This window comes from Mustela nivalis, assembly GCF_964662115.1.
Source record: "Mustela nivalis genome assembly, chromosome: 11".
Taxonomy (NCBI): domain Eukaryota; kingdom Metazoa; phylum Chordata; class Mammalia; order Carnivora; family Mustelidae; genus Mustela; species Mustela nivalis.
Window position 1 is genome coordinate 50,740,970 of NC_139030.1, and position 19,884 is coordinate 50,760,853.

At 40.8% G+C, this 19,884-nt stretch overlaps 1 protein-coding gene across 5 annotated transcripts in view; it reads left to right on the plus strand.

Moving 5' to 3' along the window:
* Window positions 1-19,884, plus strand: part of STK39 (serine/threonine kinase 39) — a 298,465-nt gene that overhangs the window by 269,432 nt on the left and 9,149 nt on the right. For all 5 annotated transcript variants that reach the window (XM_082689250.1, XM_082689249.1, XM_082689251.1 and 2 more), the window contains one exon: window positions 13,609-13,673. In XM_082689250.1, coding sequence (XP_082545376.1) covers window positions 13,609-13,673 — 65 coding nt within the window. The remainder of the gene's footprint in view (window positions 1-13,608; window positions 13,674-19,884) is intronic.

Consider the following 19,884-nt stretch of genomic DNA (forward strand, 5'->3'; position numbering starts at 1 on the left):
TCTGTTGGTTAAGCATCTGCCTTTGGCTCGGGGCTTGATTCTGGATCCTAGGATTGAGCCCTGCGACAGGCTCCCTGCACAGTGGGGAGTCTGCTTCTCCCTCTCTCCCTCCTCTCTGCTTGTGTTCTCATTCTCTCTCTCTCAAAGGAATAAATCTCTAAAAAAAAAAAAAAATCAGTGGCTTGTTCTGCCTTGGTCTGTATCTTGTACTGGCTACTAAAACCCTTCAAATGTTTTAGAATATACCACAAAGAAGAAAATAACTCAAGAAATGAAGATAAAATAGGTGTCCCCCTCTGGGCAGTGCCACATAATATAAAAGGAAGCCCAGCTCTCCTCCTCCCTGTAAGATGGCCACATACATGGGTGAGAAACATTTGTGTTTGGAAGGCAGCCGCCACAGGCTGGGCTAGGAGTCCTTCAGGTTTCTCCAAGCTGTGCGCTTACACCAGATGGCTCTGCCTCAGTTGACTGCATTGGCCCATAATTTAAATAGCATTCCTCTTACCGGCGTGCTTACTATCTCATTAATTTTAACTTTTCCAAAGCTTTTCCCAGTCCAGAAGCTGGTAGGTTAAATCCCAAGCTGTATATGTCCTATTAGTGTGTGATTATTGAAAAACCTTGCTAGAAAACAAATCAAGGTAAAGCAAGAGTGACAAGAAAAGTTGATCCTATGAATTAAACGTTTCATTTCCCTTTGGTGTATTTTCTGTGACTGATTAGAACTTTCCTAGAATTCATATGATTTGACAAGGTCATAAATACAGCTTAAAGCTTATTTCTGTAAGTTTTTGTTTTCAACCAAGTGACTCTAGGCACTGAAGAGGCATAAATTTTGTAGTCTTATACATAGAGTACAGTGGAGAGCAGCTGGCCTATCATCTTACTCTGTAGTATTTGCTACATATAAGTCATCTTTCAGCAGTGTTTGGGGGGTTGTCATTAACATCTCGGAGTACGTCTTACCTTCATGCCCTATATACATATAGTCTTGTTAATATTTCCAGAATGTACTCTTGGTGTGAGACTCTTCTCTTGGAATCTAGACATCTAGTATAATTAAATAAGATCTGTTGCTGTACACAGGGAAGACCGAGACAGGTTTTTCTTTTTACCTCTAGCAATAAATCAAAACTGGGTGGATTTCCTGTGTCTTATCTCTTCTGCCTTCCATGATATGACCATTTCCTTCTCTTCTTTAACTCTACTTGAACTTGTGATCTACACATTAGAAAATCCATAGTAAGGTTGAGGTTTCTTAATTCTATAAGGGAGCTCTTGGGGATTGTCCAAGATGTAGACTGATGCTGTTTGAGATCCAAGACCTTTATGTTTGTGTTTTTATCATTTACTAGATGAGCTAGAAGATCTGAAAAGCTTATCTCTTGGATGAAGAAACACCTATAGTTGCTTAACAAAAACTTATGATTCTTTTCAGAAAAAGCCTTCTCCTTTTTTTTTTTTTTAATTTCTTTTCAGTGTAACAGTATTCATTGTTTTTGCACCACACCCAGTGCTCCATGCAAAACGTGCCCTCCTTAATACCCGCCACCTGGCTCCCCCTACCTCCCACCCCCCACCCCTTCAAAACCCTCAGATTGTTTTTCAGAGTCCATAGTCTCTCATGGTTCACCTCCCCTTCCAATTTCCCTCAACTCCCTTCTCCTCTCCATCTCCCCATGTCCTCCATGTTATTTGTTATGCTCCACAAATAAGTGAAACCATATGATAATTGACTCTCTCTGCCTGACTTATTTCACTCAGTCCCGTCCATGTTGCTACAAAGTTGGGTATTCATCCTTTCTGATGGAGGCATAATATTCCATAGGGTATATGGACCACATCTTCCTTATCCATTCGTCCATTGAAGGGCATCTTGGTTCTTTCCACAGTTTGGCGACCGTGGCCATTGCTGCTATGAACATTGGGGTACAGATGGCCCTTCTTTTCACTACGTCTGTATCTTTGGGGTAAATACCAGTAGTGCAATTGCAGGGTCATAGGGAAGCTCTATTTTTAATTTCTTAAGGAATCTCCACACTGTTTTCCAAAGTGGCTGCACCAACTTGTATTCCCACCAACAGTGGAAGAGGGTTCCCCTTTCTCCACATCCTCTCCAACACACGTTGTTTCCTGTTTTGCTAATTTTGGCCATTCTAACTGGTGTAAGTTGTTATCTCAATGTGGTTTTAATTTGAATCTCCCTGATGGGTAGTGATGATGAATATTTTTTCATGTGTCTGATGGCCATTTTTATGTCTTCATTGGAGAAGTGTCTATTCATATCTTCTGCCCATTTTTTGATATGATTATCTGTTTTGTGTGTGTTGAGTTTGAGAAGTTTATTAAAGATCCTGGATATCAACCTTTTGTCTGTACTGTCATTTGCAAATATCTTCTCCCATTCCGTGGGTTGCCTCTTTGTTTTTTTGAGTGTTTCCTTTGCTGTGCAGAAACTTTTCATCTTGATGAAGTCCCAAAAGTTCATTTTCGCTTCTGTTTCCTTTGCCTTTGGAGACATAGCTTGAAAGAAGTTGCTGTGGCTGATATCAAAGAGTTACAGCCTATGTTCTCCTCTAGGATTCTGATGGATTCCTGTCTCATGTTGAGGTCTTTTATCCATTTCGAGTTTATCTTTGTGTACGGTGTAAGAGACTGTCTTTTTTCCACTGTATATTTTTTCCTGCTTTGTCGAAGATTATTTGACCATAGAGTTGAGGGTCCATATCTGGGCTCTCTACTCTGTTCCACTGGTCTATGTGTCTGTTTTTATGCCAGTACCATGCTGTCTTGGTGATCACAGCTTTGTAGTAAAGCTTGAAATCAGGTAACATGATGCCTCCAGTTTTATTTTTGTTTTTCAACATTTCCTTAGCAATTCAGGGTCTCTTCTGATTCCATACAAATTTTAGGATTATTTGCTCCAGCTCTTTGAAAAATACCAGTGGAATTTTTATCAAAATGGCATTAAAAGTACAGATTGCTCTAGACAGTATAGACATTTTAACAATGTTTATTCTTCTGATCCAAGAGCATGGAATGGTCTTCCATCTTTTTGTGTCTTCTTCAGTTTCTTTCGTGAGTGTACTATAGTTCCTCGAGAGCAGATCCTTTACCTCTTTGGTTAGGTTTATTCCCAGGTATCTTATGGTTCTTGGTGCTATAGTAAACGGAATCGATTCTCTATTTTCCCTTTCTGTATTTTCATTGTTAGTGTATAAGAAAGCCACTGATTTCTGTACATTGACTTTTTATCCTGCCACGTTACTGAATTGCTGTATGAGTTCTGGTAGTTTGGGGGTGGAGTCTTTTGGGTTTTCCATATAAAGAATCATGTCATCTGCAAAGAGAGAGAGTTGGACTTCTTCATTGCCAATTTGGATACCTTTTATTTCTCTTTGTTGTCTGATTGTTGTTGCTAGGACTTCTAATACTGTGTTGAACAAGAGTAGTGAGAGTGGGCATCCTTGTCGTGTTCCTGATCTCCACAGGAAGGCTGCAAGCTTTTTCCCATTGAGGATGATATTTAAAAAGCCTTCTCCTTAACCAAGAAAAACTACACCTGCATTTATAGAAACTCTTAATTGTTAGAAAGTGACCTTAAAAAGACTACACAATAATAAAACAAGAATAAAAAGAAAACAACAACAACAACAAAAAGACTATATGAAACAGGCACATGGAAAGATGCTCTATCAGGGAAATGCAAGTTACAGTTACCATCAGGTGTTGGCAAGTGTGTAAGAAACTGGAACTCCCTCACGCTGCTGGAAGGAATGTAAAAGTGGTATGATTCCCCTAGAAAACATTTCAGTAATGTTTTACAAAGTCACACATACGTCTGTATGAGCCAGCTGCTCTCTACTCCTAGGTTTGTACCCAGGTAAAAGGACAATGTGTGTCTATACAGACTTCTACATGAACATGGATAACAGCTTTATTTTTTTTTATTCTGTTCAGTTAGCCACTGTGTGGTACATAATTAGTTTTCAGTGTAGTGTTCAATGATTCATTATTTATGTATAACACGCGGTACTCATTACAGCATGTAATGGCAAAACCTGGAAACAGCCCACATGTCCATCAAGAGACGAAGATGTGAACAAAGTATGGTATATCCATACAATGGAATACTGCTTGAAAAGGAATGATTTATTGATACATGGTACAACATGGATGAATTTCAACATAATGATAGTGTATGGAAAAGAATCCAGAAAAGACAAGTATATACTACATGTCTCCATGTGTATACAATTTTAGAAATGCAAATTACAGTGACAGGAAAGAGATCAGTGGTTTCCTGGGTAGACTAGAAGGAGTGGCAGAGAAGGGAATTACAAAGGATTTGGTGAAATCTTGGCATATTTTGGATATGTTCATTATCTTATTTGTGGTGGTTTCATTGCTGTATATGTGTATCAGAACTTAACCAAATTATACACTTTGAATAGGTACCATTTATTATACGTCTGTTGTACTTCTGTGAGGCTGTTCTAAAAATAAACAAAAGGCCCCACGTCTAGGTTGCTTACGTTAGTATGGGAAGATGTTAGTAAGCATTTGGGACAGGAACTTAAGGTTATCCAGGGCACAACCCTAGTGAGTATCTAGTAAAAGATAAACCCCTTATCCTGAGAAATGTGCACACAAACTTTTACCTACAATTTAGAGGGTTTCAAAATTAAACACCCCAGGTGAAGGCACCTATTTTTTGAAGAACCCAAGCCCATTTTAACAGCTGTCTCCCAGTGCAGTCATCCTCTGTTTTTCCAAAGCAAATACATTCTTAGCTTCATCTCAGGCGAGTTCTGGATATGCTTGGCAAGTGTGACTTTAAAGTTTAGTCATTCTTCATACAGCATTTTTAGTTTTTTACTTTCTTCGTCCTCATTCTAAAGAGGAATTGAGCCATAAACATACTGGTGTGTCCTCTCTACCAGCTAAATGAAGCTACAGTTTCATTGATTATACCATTTCATTGCTTTTAGAAAGAGCAATAATAACATAATGATCATTGGGCACTTATATTACTTCACTCTGGTCCAGTTCATAAAACTCTACCTTAAACAAAATAAGGGAAATTCAGGACCAACAAAGTAATTTTATGATTACATTTTAAAGGCCAGATTCAATACCTGCCACTTTAACTCTTCCAGACTGCTTACGGCTTTCCCATTATGCCAAGATAATACTAAAAAAAACTGGAATTAGCCAAACCTTAAGGAGAATGGCAAAGGGTATATTTTTTTTTTAGTTCCTATAATCTTTTTCCAAAGTAAATAGTGTTAATACTCAAGTCTTTTTCATCTTTTTGTCTCAAAGCCTGATTACTTAGGGTACCTATAACATTCTTAAAGTTTCCTCTGATTATTGCTTTTTCCCACCATCTATAAATCTAGTGTGGAGAAAAGGCAAATAATACAGCCCCTCCCCTTTTCCTCTAATATTTTATTTATCGTTTGTACTTTTTAAAAACATGTCAAAATGGCCAGTGTTTTATTATTTTAATTCTAGTACAGTTAACATAGTGTATCAGTTTCAGGTGTACAATATAGTGAGTCAACACTTCCACACATCACCCGGGGCTCATCACGGCAAGTGCAGGCCTTAATCCCCATCGCCATCATCAGCACTTCCACATATCACCCTCTCCGCACCCACCTCCCCTCTGGTAACCAACAGGTCCCTATATTCAGAGCCTTGTTTCTTGGTTTCTCTTTCTCTCTCTTTCTTTCTCTCTCTCTCTCTCTCCCTTTGTTTTGCTTCTTAAATTCCCCATATGAGTGAAATCATAAGGTATTTGTCTTTCTAATTTCTCTTAGGATCTTCTCTAGCTCCATCCATATCATGGCAAATGGCAATATTTCACTGTTTTTTTATGGCTGAGTAATATTCCATTGCATATATCTTCTTTTATCCATTGCACATCTTCTTCTTTTGTTAAAGATTTTACTTATTTCAGAGAGAGAGATCACGCACACGTGAGCAGGTAGGGGGAGGAGCAGAGGGAAAAAAGAGGGGGAAATAATCTCCAGCAGACTCCACACTGAGCACTGAGCCCAATACGGGGCTCAGCCCCACAACCCTGAGATCAGGACCTGAGCTGAAACCAAGAGTCAGATACTTAACTAACTGAGTCAGCCAGGTGCCTCTGTACCCGCTCATCAAGTGATGGACACTGTAGATGATGCTGCCATAAACTTCATGGAGTATGTATTCTTTTGAATTCGTGTTCTTGTATTCTTTGAGAAAACACCCAGATGGATGATTAGGATTGTTGGGTCGTTCTATATTTAACTTTTTGAAGAACCTCCATATAGTTTTCCACACTAGCTGCATCAGTTTGCATTCCCGCCAACAGCACGTGAGTGTTCCCCTTTCTCCACATCCTTGCCGACACCTGTTGTTTCTTGTGTTTTTGATTTTAGCGATTCTGACAGGTGTGAGGTGATATCTCACCTTGGTTTTGATTTGCTTTTCCCTGATGATGAGCAATGTCGAGCACATTTTCACTTGTCTGCTGACCACCTTGATGTCTTCTTTGGAGAGACGTCCATTCATTTGTCTATTCAAAATGTCTTTTGCCTATTTTTCAGTTGGATTATTTGGGGGTATTTTGGGTGTTGAGTAGTGTAAGTTCTTTACATATTTCGAATACTAACCCTCTATTGGATATGTCATTTGTAAATATATTTTCCCTTTCAATAGGTTACCTTTTAGTTTTGTTGATTGTTACCTTCACTTTGCAAAACATTTTCTGTTTTGACATAGTCCCAGTAGTTTATTTTTGCTTTAATTTCCCTTGCCTCGGGAGATATATGTAGAAAAATGTTATAGCTGGGGCACCTGGGTGGTTCAGTGGGTTAACCGTCTGCCTTCAGCTCAGGTCATGACCCCAGGGTCCTGGGATCAAGCCCCGCATCGGGCTCTCAGCTCAGCAGAGAGCCTGCTTCTCCCTCTCCCTGCTGCTCTGCCTATTTGTGTTCTATCTCTCTGTCAAGTAAATAAATAAAATCTTTAAAAAAAAAGTTACAGCTGATGTCAGAGACATTACTGCCTGTGTTGTCTTCTAGGATTATTATGGTTTCAGATCTCACATTTAGATCTTTAATCCATTGAGTTTATTTTCATGTACAGGATCTGAAAGTGGTCCAGCATATAGCTGACCAGTTTTCCCAGCACCATTTGTTGAAGAGACTGTCTTTTTCCCTGTTGGATATTCTTCCCTGCTTTGTTAAAGACTAATTGACAATATAATTGTGAGTTCGTTTCTAGTTTTCTTTTCTGTTTCAGAAATCTAGATGCCCGTTTTTTATGACAGTACCATACCATTTGATTACTACAGTTTTGTAACAATTTGAAGTTTGGAATTGTGATACCTCCAACTTTGTTTTTCTTTTTCAAAATTGGTTTGCAATTCAGGGTCTTCTCTGGTTCCATATAAATTTTAGAATTTTTTGTCCTAGTTCTATGAAAAATGATGTTGGTATTTTGATATGGATTTCATTAAATCTGTACATTGCTTTGGATAGTATAGACATTTTAACAATATTTGTACTTCCAGTCTGTTAGCATGGAATGTCTTTCCATTTCTTTTGGTCATCTTCAATATCTTTCGTGTTTTATAGTTTTTGGAGTATAATCCTTCACTTTGGTTAGGTTTATTTCTAGGCATCTTACATGTTACCTATAAATGGAATATTCTTAATTTCTCTTTTTGCTGCTTCATTATTTTTGTATAGAAAAGCAACAAATTACTGTACATTGATTTTTGTATCCAGCAACCTCTCTGAATTCATTTAGTTATATATTCTTGTTGGATTATCTCCCTTATTATTATTATTTAGTGTCCTCCTTTGTCTCTTCTTATAGACTTTGTTTTAAAGTCTATTTTGTCCAATATAGGAATTGCAACTCTGGCTTTCATTGACATCCATTTGCGTAATAAATATTTCTCCATTCCCTCACTTTCAATATGCAAACATCGTTAGGTTTGAAATGAGTCTCTTGTAGGTAGCAGTGTCGATGGGTCTTGTTTATTTATCCACTCTGTCACCGTGTGTCATTCGATTGGAGCATTTAAAGCATTTACGTTTAAAGTAATTATTGATAGATATGTTTTTATTGCCATTTGTTGCTTGTTTTGTGGTTGCTTTTTAGTTTTTCTCTGATCCTTTTTTCTTTTTCTCTCTTTCATGGTTTGGTTTTCTTTAGTGATATAGTTAGGTTCCTTTCTCTTTATTTTTTGCATATCTGTAACTTTTTTTGATTTGTGGTTACCATTCAATTTATGTATAGCATCTTCTGCATATAGCAGTCTACATTAAGCTGATGGTCACTTAATTTTTTTTTTGAACTCATTCTTTAATCCTCTCCCCTCTACATTTCAGATATTTGGTATGATATTTTATATTCTTTTATTTCGTGCTTCTCTTTCATTTGCACTGTTTCATAAATTTGCTAAAAAAATGCCTTCTAAGATTATTGTACCATTGTTTGTCTGTAGATTTAGTCTTAAGGTTTCCAAGGACAATTTCCAAAGAGGGACAAAGCTAAGAGTCATCAGCCAACAATAATCCAGCAGATGGGAGAACATTTGCTTCATTCCTAAAGAGAAGATCAGGGCTGCACACCCAAGTATCCACAATAGTCCATCCCTTGTATTGTTTAGATCTACCTGGGAAAAGTTCCTCTAGCAATGACTGATTTCTTTTTCTGGGGAAAGTTGTAAGAGGGAAGGTTAGTGGTATGACTTAGTCTTCATTGCTGTAGGTAGTCTTGAGGCCATACTGACGCTCATCATGTCCATCCTGGACTTACATTGCAGATTCCCTTTCTTGGGACTACCACCTATGCTAGCCTGGGTGGTTTATCTGAAGAGTGCCTTAGTCCCTCATCTCTTGAAAAACAATGAAAAGTAGCCAATCTTGCTGGTTCCTAATAGATGAGATGGGATGGAGGAGGTAGAGATGAAGAGAAATAAATAATTTCAAACACTGTAAAGACAAAACTGTCAGAGAAGTGTCTTCTGACTGCTGGGTAGAGGCTGAGCCATTGAGGGAGGTTGAAAGCAGGGAGACAGGAGGCTGTTATGTGAAGCCAGAAGAGAGACAGTGGCATCTGCACTTGGGTAGTAGCAGTAGAAGTGGGAAGAAGTCCTCAGTCTCTGAAGATATGGGTATATTTCAAAGATCAACCTTTTGCAGAGGTGAATAAGATTTTGTCTGGGTTGTCAAGGGTTTGAATCAAGTGGGGAAACAAGCTCTGTAATGGGTTGTTTCAGCACCTGATGATACAGAGTTGGGGTAGATACCTAGAGGAGGGGAGTGGTTATGGAGCCCTTCCCAGGAAAATCTAGAGTGGGATGTGGCAGAAATGAACTAGAGAAGTAGGCTGGGCCAGACCATGGAGGATCTCATAGGCCACATTAAAAACTTGGACTTAATCCTGAAGCAGATATGAACGGCTAAATAGTATTATATGAGGAGGCAAAAACATCCCAGTTCATGACTTAGATTCTCCAAGTCTCTCTGGTGAGTGTAAGAGGGCTCATGAGTTAAGACTGAAGGCAGGGAAGTCAGTGAAGGTAGGCAGTTGTCCAGGCTAGAGAGAGTAAGCTGACCTTTTTATGTACTTGCAGTACATCAAGCACTAGTCTAAACACTGTATGTGTATAAACTCCGTCCCCAGAAGAACTCTGTCACGTTGGCACTATTCATATCCACATTTTGCAGATATGTGGACTCGAGCACAAAGACACTTACGTACACTTGCCCAAGTTCATGGGGTCACATGGCTCTAAGCAAGAGGCAGGATTTTAACCCAGGCACTCTGACTGGGGGATTCACACACTTACACATCGTGCTACACGCATCTGAAGATAAAAGCCTGGAGATCTGGGGAAACTAACAGGACAAATCTCTTGTATTTTGTCCCAAACATAATAATTACCTGTGATTTTGAATTAGTGTTACAGCGGCATCCATTAGAGACCCACTGTCCCATCATTTCCTTTCTTCCTTCCTTAGAAGCTTGGATTCCCGTTCAGTACCTGTGTCTCTTTCTTGCTTTGCAATCCTCTGCTGCCTTTCCGCAGCAGCATAGGGTACACAGCAGATGTTTGGGTCATGTCCTTGGATCAAACAATATTGTGACATCACCTTGTCAGGTAACCCAAGTCTGTGCTTTTTTGTCTTCTCTCAGAATTTCCTCTAGGGGGAATGCATTGGACTTGGCGTTCACTGGGGTGCTTTTCTTCACAGCTTTTGTTTGGGAATAGCTCAGATTAGATAAATTCACTCCCGGCCCCCAGAATGTCAATACTATATGAGTTGTTGTGAAATACACTGGTATCTGGGGAGAAAAGTGTATCTTTCTACTAATCACTTGTAATGCAAACACAGATTGTAGATAGTCATTATGTAACTGTTACTTTTCTAACTGTCCTCATGTGGAGAATCTGAGTAGTACAAGTTTATAGAGAAACCAGGGTCTGGAGAGTGCCAGACTTGGTTTGCGAGAGACACGTCAGTTCTGCTGCCTTGCCTCTGATCGATGACCCCCAGGACAATGTTATTTCCATCTTCGTTTGCATCCAATCAGGGAGCCACTGAGCATTGGCGTCTTTCTCACGTGGTCGTTAATGATATTGTTACAGTTTCACGAAGCACAATACCGACCATACCTTAGGTCAAATGTTATCCCAAAAGAGCACCGAACACTGATAGAGATTCAAGCCTGAATGCACCACAGAGACCCCCGCAAACAGCCAAGAAGTCGTGGTGGTTCACACAAAGGTAGCCTGTAGCCGCAGTGCTAGGGCAAGGGGACCACAATTCCTGGTACCTTGGTGAGTGTTTTCTGTGCCCTTTGTGCCAAGAATCAGAGCACTTGTGACTGAAGAGGGTGGGGAGGGACAAGCTCCAGGAAGGCAGAGTCTCATCAGAAAGTTCTATTTGGGAAAGCCAGGAAGGATTAGAAATAAGAGGATGGCCTCTGAGCAGGCAAAGTTCAGAAGCCCCATACTTTGGGGAATCCCAAAGTGCCTTAAAGCATGAAGTTCAGTGGTGCTTCAGCATGTACCTGAGAAGCTCTTAAAGCTGACCAGCCCTATCCAGCCCTTCCTTCTCCACTCATCTTCCAGGTAAGGCACATTTTTATTTTTGAAATCCAGGTGCACAGTCAGGAGAAGGGAGAAAACAGTGACACCCATCTTTTTAATGAGCATTGCTAGTGGAAGAGAAATTAGCATCACCTTGAATTTTATGTGATGTCAGTTAAATGAAGGTATTTTATAGCACTTTACAACAAATTAGAATCAACTAAATTGAAAATAAGCCTACCAGCTGGGATGAGTAATCAGGTAAGTGGCCAGTTTTGCTATTTTTGCTTTGAGTCGAAGACAGAATTTGAATTTCTAATGTCCCCAAGGTACAGGGCTCACCATTGGGGAATGTGGTTTCCGGGACGATTGTTGAAGATGGTAGCATTTCAGCTTTGCCCTCCAAGTCTACAACTCGAGTAGCCATGTTCCTTGGAGAATGGCGCTAACCCACAGGCATGCACACCAGACAGAGGGCTGTGAATTCATGCAGGACAGAGCGTGGCTTTTGGCGGAATGTTACAGAGCAGACTGGAAATAGATGACCCAGAACGGGGCAGAACATCATCCACATTAACTAAGAGTCTCTAATGAAGGACTAAAATTCACAGGAAGACATTGCAGTGACTTGTGAAATCAACCCAAATCAGAGGAACTTTTCGTTTTTAAGGACTTAGTGATTCTGTGCACTTGCTGCAGTTTGCGACCAGTCAGAATGTTCTGACATCATAAATACTGGCTTTGGTGAACAGCATTGCACAGCTGAGCTTTTCACTCCACGAGCCAGTGTTTCCTGTATGGATTACTAGATGATTCTATCATCTGACATATGCTCAGGAAACGGCTGAGGAGGCCAATAGACACTTGGTGATGATAACTCTGTTGAGGCTGGTGGCGGTGGCCCCGGTTCATTTTTTTTTTTTTAAGAGTTTTATTTATTTATTTGACAGACAGAGATCACAAATAGGCAGAGAGGCAGGCAGAGAGAGTCAGGGAAGCAGGCTCCCCACTGAGCAGAAAGCCTAAGGATTCTGGGCTTGATCCCAGGACCCCGGGATCATGACCTGAGCCGAAGGCAGAGGCTTTTAACCCACTGAGCCACCCAGGCACCCCTGTGGCCCAGGTTTTACCTGACATGTGTATGGTTGGCTTGTGTGGGCAAAAGGAAGAGGAGAAAAAGATGGGGCAGGCGGGGCCGGGGAAGGGGAGGCGGTTACCATAAACGAAACTTTACAGATTGCTCAGAGTGGAAGTATTAAGAGCAACAAATGAAGATAAAATGATGCTTGTAATTATGGTTTATAAAGAGAAATAGGCCATATTGAGTATATAATTTTCATTTTTTTCTCCTCTGCAGCTGATAGATTAAATGAAATAAACTGATCTGCAGAAAATCCATGTCTCTAGGTTGTTTTTAGTCAACCTTAGAGAAACATGAAATGTGCAGATTTTTCTCCTCTTTACTTAGATTTTCTATTTTAAACCCTTTTCTCAAAATATTTATGTTATCTTAATTTTTTTTATCTTAAAATAGTCACATAACATTTCAGATACCTAATTACTGAAGCAGCAGATAACTTTCCACATGAAAAATAAAAATGACACACAGAACTTTCTCTCTTTCTTCAGGAGTCCTTTCTTTTTCCCTCACCAGCAGCACTTACTTGATTTTCAGTCCTTGAGACTTTAGATTTGGATATGGAAAGTGTGAGGTTTTAAATTTCTGTCATCATTACATTCTGATAATTCTGTACCCTAAGCCAGGGGGGGAAGCTGGAAAAATGGACATCTCTGCCACAGTATCAAATATATCATGATCCCGTGGAAGATGGGATGGGTCTCTGATGAATCCTTCAATAGTGAAGAAACATATATTCACTATTGAACTCCAACCAACAGCCTCTAGGGCTTGCCCCTCTTCAGCCAACTTGGCTGTTGTTCAAGGTGCCTCTTCAAGGCTTTGACAGATTATTGTGCTCTGAAAGCGTGAACACAGATGCCCAAGTCGTAGAGGCTATCCACTGTATTTTGTTGCCTTGATAAAAATGGGTGCAGAGAATTGAATGACTTTATAGGCGGGGGATTCAAAGGCACTGACCTTAATTCTTTTCAGAAAAACCCTTCTTTGCAATACCTCGCCTCTATTTTGTGCTGCCCTCTGCTGGCTAATAAATTTCGTAGTGTCGAGTGTTAGAAAAACCAAGAGGTAGAGAACCTGGGGGCTGCTAACAACTTCTACTTTCCACTGGAAAGTAATTTCCCAGTTTGCTGTATGAAATGAGGGCTCAATGTATAGTGATGAATTCAGATGCACTGAAGATATAAATTGCAGAAAATATGTGAGACTAATTTGGTTGTTTATATGGACTTTGCAATGCCTGTGAAAGAAATAATTTTGCAGCTTATTGCATGATTAGTCAGATTTTCCAAACCATTGATGTGAAAATCCAGTGCTACTGTAAATGATTTGGACACTTTTTCTCTACGTTTTTATTTTTCAGTGGCTGCTAATTTACAGAAGATTGTAGATGATCCCAAAGCTTTAAAAACCTTGACATTTAAGTTGGTAAGTTGAAAGTTCTGGAAAGAAGGTAAATATTTTGCCATGCTCTGCCAGCAAGGACTAATCACACAGTTTTATAGCCTGCTCTGTAATTCTGTTGCTGCTGTTGCTTTCTTTTGAGATCCATTTTTGCATTTGTCCTTTGCCGATTTAACCTTTGGGAATGTTTTCTGGCCACGACTGGGAATTTCCTCTTCCATGGGCGTACCTTGTTTTCAGCGCATCTTTAAGAATAGCCATTTGAGAAATCTTGGAGCCCGTGCCATTTTTGCCTTCAATTTGCATGGCACCTTGACCGTATAGACAGAATTAAACCTCATTCCAACCAACACTCTTAATAAAGCTTTCCCAAAGTGAAAGCCAGGTGGTTCTAACTTTAAAAATTGAGGCTGATTGTTGTAGAAATGCTTTAGGTAATTGGAAGCAATTGTGGAACTACTCACTGAAGGCTAGTGAACAAAGACATAACATTTTAACTCCACATTTCAAATCACGATAATAGATTCTCGTGGAGAAGAGGTGTTGCAGCAGGTTTTCTGTGCTAGTAGACTTTGAATTTAAGAACTAGAGTGGCCACAGAGATTGAGATCCTGAGCGTCCTGGCATCGTTCTGAAAGCGAGAGATAGGGTGACCACAGGCAGAAACAGGGAGCAGTCCAAATAGTCAAAAGCGACGATTTTCCGGAAAGTTTTAACAAACAGTACACTGACTCATTTTAAAATTGTAAATCTTAGCAAGAGCCAGTCAGAATGTTGCAAGCAATTTAAGATATAAATGACTAGCACTTTGCTGTGCACAATATGTATTGATGATCTGTCTTTTTTATTTCTTGTGAGAATTTAATGGAAAATGCGCACGGCCAAAGATGCGAAATGATTAGTTACAGTAAATGTTAGCTCTGCTCTAATTAACTTTCTGGATCTTGCCTCACATCTAATTTCAGATGGCTAGGCTATGTGAATAACAAAAAAACACAAAGATTCTCAAAGAAAGAATTTATCTGAAGACATTTGTTTTGTTTTCAATAACAAAAGAACATTTTACTGAGACATAGAATGATAAATTAAGAAATTGAAAATAATGTCTTCTGCTTTGGGACTCATCTGTCACGTTTATTATGTTTCTAATTCACCTACATCTTTGTAAACATATTTCGTTCATATGAGACAATATTGATGAGAAAATGGTAGCCTGTGTCAGGATTTCAAGCCCGTTAATGTTTCTTTATTCATTTTTTATAGCATAAGAAAGAAGTTCTCACACAACACCTCCAGAAGAGGTGCCTAAATTTGAGTATGTAAACAGAGATAAGAGATGAAAGCTTTCATGCTGGCTTTTTTTTTTTTAATTATTTATTTAATTGACAGAGATCATAAGTAGAGCAGCAGGCAGAGAGACAGAGAGTGGGAGAGCAGGCTCCCCACTGAGCAGAGAGCCCAATTCCGGGCTCGATCCCAGGACCCTGGGATCATGACTGGAGCTGAAGGCAGAGGTGTAACCCACTGAGCCACTCATGTGTCCCATGCTGGCTTATCCCCACACTCCCTAAACTTGCTCACCTATGAAACAGGAATAGCAACCCTGCCCCTTTCCTGTTCCCGAAGGTCTTAGAGGATTCCTAGTGTGTCTTTCCTGAACAGTAAGAAGAAGGTCAAACTGCCTTCATCTCCTACTCAAGCCTCTTTATTACTTCTGTGGATTCTCTCGCTTAACTCCGTCTTCTTCCCTCCATCCCCATTTCCGGCAGGTTAGCGGGATCCTCTCATCTCCTGAAACACACCTTCCTGTCTACAGACTGCCTGTCTCAGGCTCCGTTCACCACCCTGTGGCTGCGGCCAGGGTGCTGCTTCTGCATTGCAAAATGCTCCTAAAACTCAAACCCCGGACCAGATCTCCCTTTCGGGCTCCTGCTTTATTACCTTGCTGTATCTCCCTTCATTCTCTCCTCTCTCCTTCTACTTTTGTCCGCTGGCCCTTTGTATGTGCTTCTCTCTCGCACTAAAATATCCATCCAGCTTCTCTGGGCTGCTACTTCGGCTACCCGATATGCAGGCATGTTCCAGCTTCTTGCTTAAATTTCACTTTTTCCAGGAAGCCTTCTGCGACATCCAGTCCTGGCTCAGGTGCTCCTCTGCTATTCTCCCCCACGAATTCAAGTCTAGAGCCTCCAGGGGCCAGAGGCTACTGCCTAGCATGGTAGCTGGCACAGCGCGGGGGGCTTGATAATTAAATATATTAGTGTAATACAGACCTCAAGTCAGAGAAACTTCAGCCATCATTTTTCCCTTAGCATTTATTTTAATTCCTGTAAAATAATTAAGATGGTGATTTCTGCTTCATGCCCTCTTTTTAGAGGCCCTTAAAATCCCTGGGCCTTGCCTGCAGGAAGAACGAGAAACACTTTCTTCGGCATCCCGTGTTTGCTAGATCGTGATATCCTTAGGTTCATTTTCTGTCCTGGGACTCCGAGACTCTGCGGAGCTAACTTGCCCATGGTTACAGTGTAGACACTGCAGAGTCCCCTCTGGTCTAGCTCCCAGCCCATCCTCTCAGTCACCGTTAATTCTGAGAATCAGGGCCCTGCAGCTGTGTGGTTTTACGGTTTACTGTCTCTGTGGATTCTTCCTTTTGGATGACGGGCTTGGATAAGCAGATTGAATAGTATGGGCCTGTCTGGTCCCGGAGTCCTGCAGGAGAACCCAGGCAAGTCTTCCCTTCCCCCGATAGCTTGAGAATGTAGTAATGTGCTGTTCCCAGAAGATGGAAATTAATGGCTTTTCCCCAAAAGATAGCTAAAGACATTAAGTAAAGCCAGACTCAAGAGCAACCTTCGGTTTTGGTCACTTCATTCTCTGTCCAGCCCTCGTTAAACCTGAGGGGGTTTCTTTGTTGTTACCTGTTGCCGGCCAGTTTGAGATCCACCCGACAGAGCTCATTTGAATTGCTTGTGGGTCTAATCGTCTGTAGAACACTGACATCCTGGTAAAACCACAGAGGCTCAGATGCACTTGCCTTCATTTGTCCGTTTGGCTATTTTCTTGAAGAATAAAAGAAAGTATTTCAGAAGGATTTTTCCTCACAAACTGCTGCTGCTGGTGGCCCTTTTCTCTCTCAGTTGTTTATCATTTTTATCTCAGAGCTTTCTTTGCTTTCGAAAGGAGAATGTTGGGGGCCTGAACATCGTCTAAAGAACAAAGTTGTGTCTTGGTGATGTGGTTCCTTACCTCAGAGAACAGTGGTTTACTCAGGAGATAGTTGGGGCACTTCACAAAATTACTCTTATCAGGGTCCTATACCAGATACCCTAATGTAATTGCTCTTGGGACAGCCTGGGCTGTGGGCGTCTTGAAGGTGTCCCCTGGTGACTCCACGGGTTAGCCCCAGTTGAGAAACACGCTGTTTGTAGATTGCTCAGTGTCTAATCTCCTTCCGCTCCACTCTCCCACCACTGTTAGAAATACTGGGCTCAAGTTTGAAAAGGTGGGCGGTTCTTATGTATCTGCTTATGTAAGAAAAACAGTGGCCCAGGGAGCAAGGATGTTGGTTCTACCAAGAAATGCATTTACTCCCTGCCCAATGAGATCTTTAGCCTCGTTTGACATATAATAAGTGAAGTATGATTTCCATTGTTGGCATGACCAGAGGCAGGGAGAACATGTTTTTTCCCCCATATATATAGCACTTTTAATGAAGTGGTTTAAGCAAAAAGGGCATTTCAGCTCAAGTGGAACATGCTTTGAGTGCAACATCTCAGTACTGTTTCACTGTTGATTGTTGTGAGCCTTGCCTTGAGACAAGTCTAAATGTTTACGGCATTTTTTGATCTGCTGCCTTGCAGTTTTATAAAGCAATTGAGTCTTGCTGCTTTCAGGGTGAAGTTTTTGAAACTGCATTAGTAAAACTATGAAATAAGATAATTCTCCCTTAAAGACAGAATAGAAGCTGTAAGTACGTGTAAGTAACATTCAGTTGGTCCACATTTACGTAAGCATTACAGATTTTAGTTCCTGAAGTTAAGTAACATGCATTACGTATAGCAATTTCATAAGCACTTTGGCAATTCACGACTAACGGGCCTTATTTTTAGAGGCGTTTAGCATAACCATAGTTGGAGGCTGTGTCACTAGGCAACATTTCCTGAAGTACAGGTAAAGGGAAGACTGAAATGAGATGAAAACAACTCAACTTCTCCCTGCCCCGCCCCCCAGCCCTTACTGAAAGAGGAGAAGGATAAGACAAAAATCTCAAGGCAGCCTATCAGTTCAGGAAGATCCGGGTAGCAGCTCTGGGTCTCCAGCTCCAGTCCAAGACAGTGGTTCTCCAAGCGGAGTCCCCAAACTGGCAGTGTCAGCTTCATCTGGAAGCTATCTGATAAAAACATAAATCCTATGTCTACATCCCAGGCCTAAGGATTCAGAATTTCTGGGACGTAGGGTGCAAGTGTTTTAACAAGTTCTCCAGGTGATTCTGGTGCATGCTAAAGTTTGAGAACCACTGCTTGATGGGAAACTTGGGAGCTTATTTGGTGTTTCACACATTGGGAAGCACTTGCGTAGAACAGTGGTTCTCAAACTCTAACCTTTGAATCACCTAGGGAGCTCAAAAATCCCAGGCACCAGCCCCCACCCCAGACCGATCCCATCACAACCTCTGTATATTTTAAAATTCCCAGTGGCTCCAAAGCCCACCCAGGTTGTCATTTCAACAGTCTTCATAGCATCTTCACCAGAAGTAGATTCTATCTCAAGAGACCACTTTGCTCATCCATAAAAAACCAACTTCTCATCTGTTCAGGTTTTTTTCCTGACCTTGCAGGAATTCAGGCCCTTCTTCAGGTTCCCCTTCTAATTCTAGTTTTCTCGCGGTTTCCACCATATCTGCAGTTACTTCCTCTGCTAAAGTTCTGAACCACTCAGAGTCATCTGTGAGGTCTGGAAACAATTTCTTCCAAACTCCTGTTAATGGAGACATTTTGACCTCTTTCCACGAATCACTCATGTCCTTAATGGCATCTAGAAAGGTGAATTTTTCCAAAAGGTTTTCAAATTTCTTTGCCCAGATCCATCAGAGAAATCACTGTGGCAGCTATAGCCTCATGAAATGTATTCCTTAAATAATAGGACTTGAAAGTTGAAATTGCTTCTTGACCCATGAGCTGTAGAATGGATGCTGTGTTAGCAGGCATGAAAACCACATGCATCTCATTGTGCCATTTCCATTAGAGCTCTTGGGTGACAAGTACATCATCAATGAGCAGTAATATTTTGAAAGGACTGTTCTCTTCTAAGCTGCAGTTCTCAACAGGGGGCTTCAAATATTCAGTAAACCATTTTATCAGCAAAGGTGCTGTCTCTTGTTCCGTTTATAGGCTGTAGAGTATAAACCAATCTAGCATAATTCTTAAGGGCCCTAGGACTTCTGGAAAGGTAAGTGAAGATTGGCTTCAACTTAGAGTCCCCATCGGCATTAGCCCCTAACAAGAACCAGCCTTTCCTGAAGTTTGAAGCCAGGCATTGACTTCTCCTCTCTAGCTATGACAGCCCTAGATGGTATCTTCTTCCAATAGAAGGCTGTGCTGTCTACATTGAAATTCTGTTGTTTACTGTAGCCGCCTTCTTTAATTGTCTTAGCTCTGTTTTCTGGATAACTGACATGCTTCACCTTGCACTTACATGTTACGGAGACAGCTCCTCTCCTTAAACTTCAGGAACCAACCTCTGGTAGCTTCCACCTTGTCTTCTACAACATCCTTACCTCTCTCAGCCTTCAGAGAATTGAAGAGCGAATTAGGGCCTTGGATTAGGCTTGGCTTAAGGGAATGTGGTGACCAGTTTGGTCTTCTATCTGACCACTAAAACCTTCTCTGTATCAGCAATAAGGCTGTTGGCTTTCTTATCATTCATGTGTTCACTGGAGTAGCACTTCCAGTTTCCTTCAAGAACTTTTCTTTTATAATCACAGCTTGGCCTAAAGGGTGCGAAAGGCCTAGCTTTTGACCTGTCTTGGCTTTTGATCTGCCCTCCTCACTAAGTTTAATCATTTCTAGTTTTTGATTTAAAGTGAGAGACATGCAGCTCTTCCTTTCACTTGAACACTTAAAGACCATTGTAGGGTCGAGTTGGCCTGATTTCAATATTGTTGGATCTCCGGGACTTAGGAGGCCTGAGGCAAGGCAGAGAGACAGGGGAATAGCCAGTGAGTGAAACAGTTAGA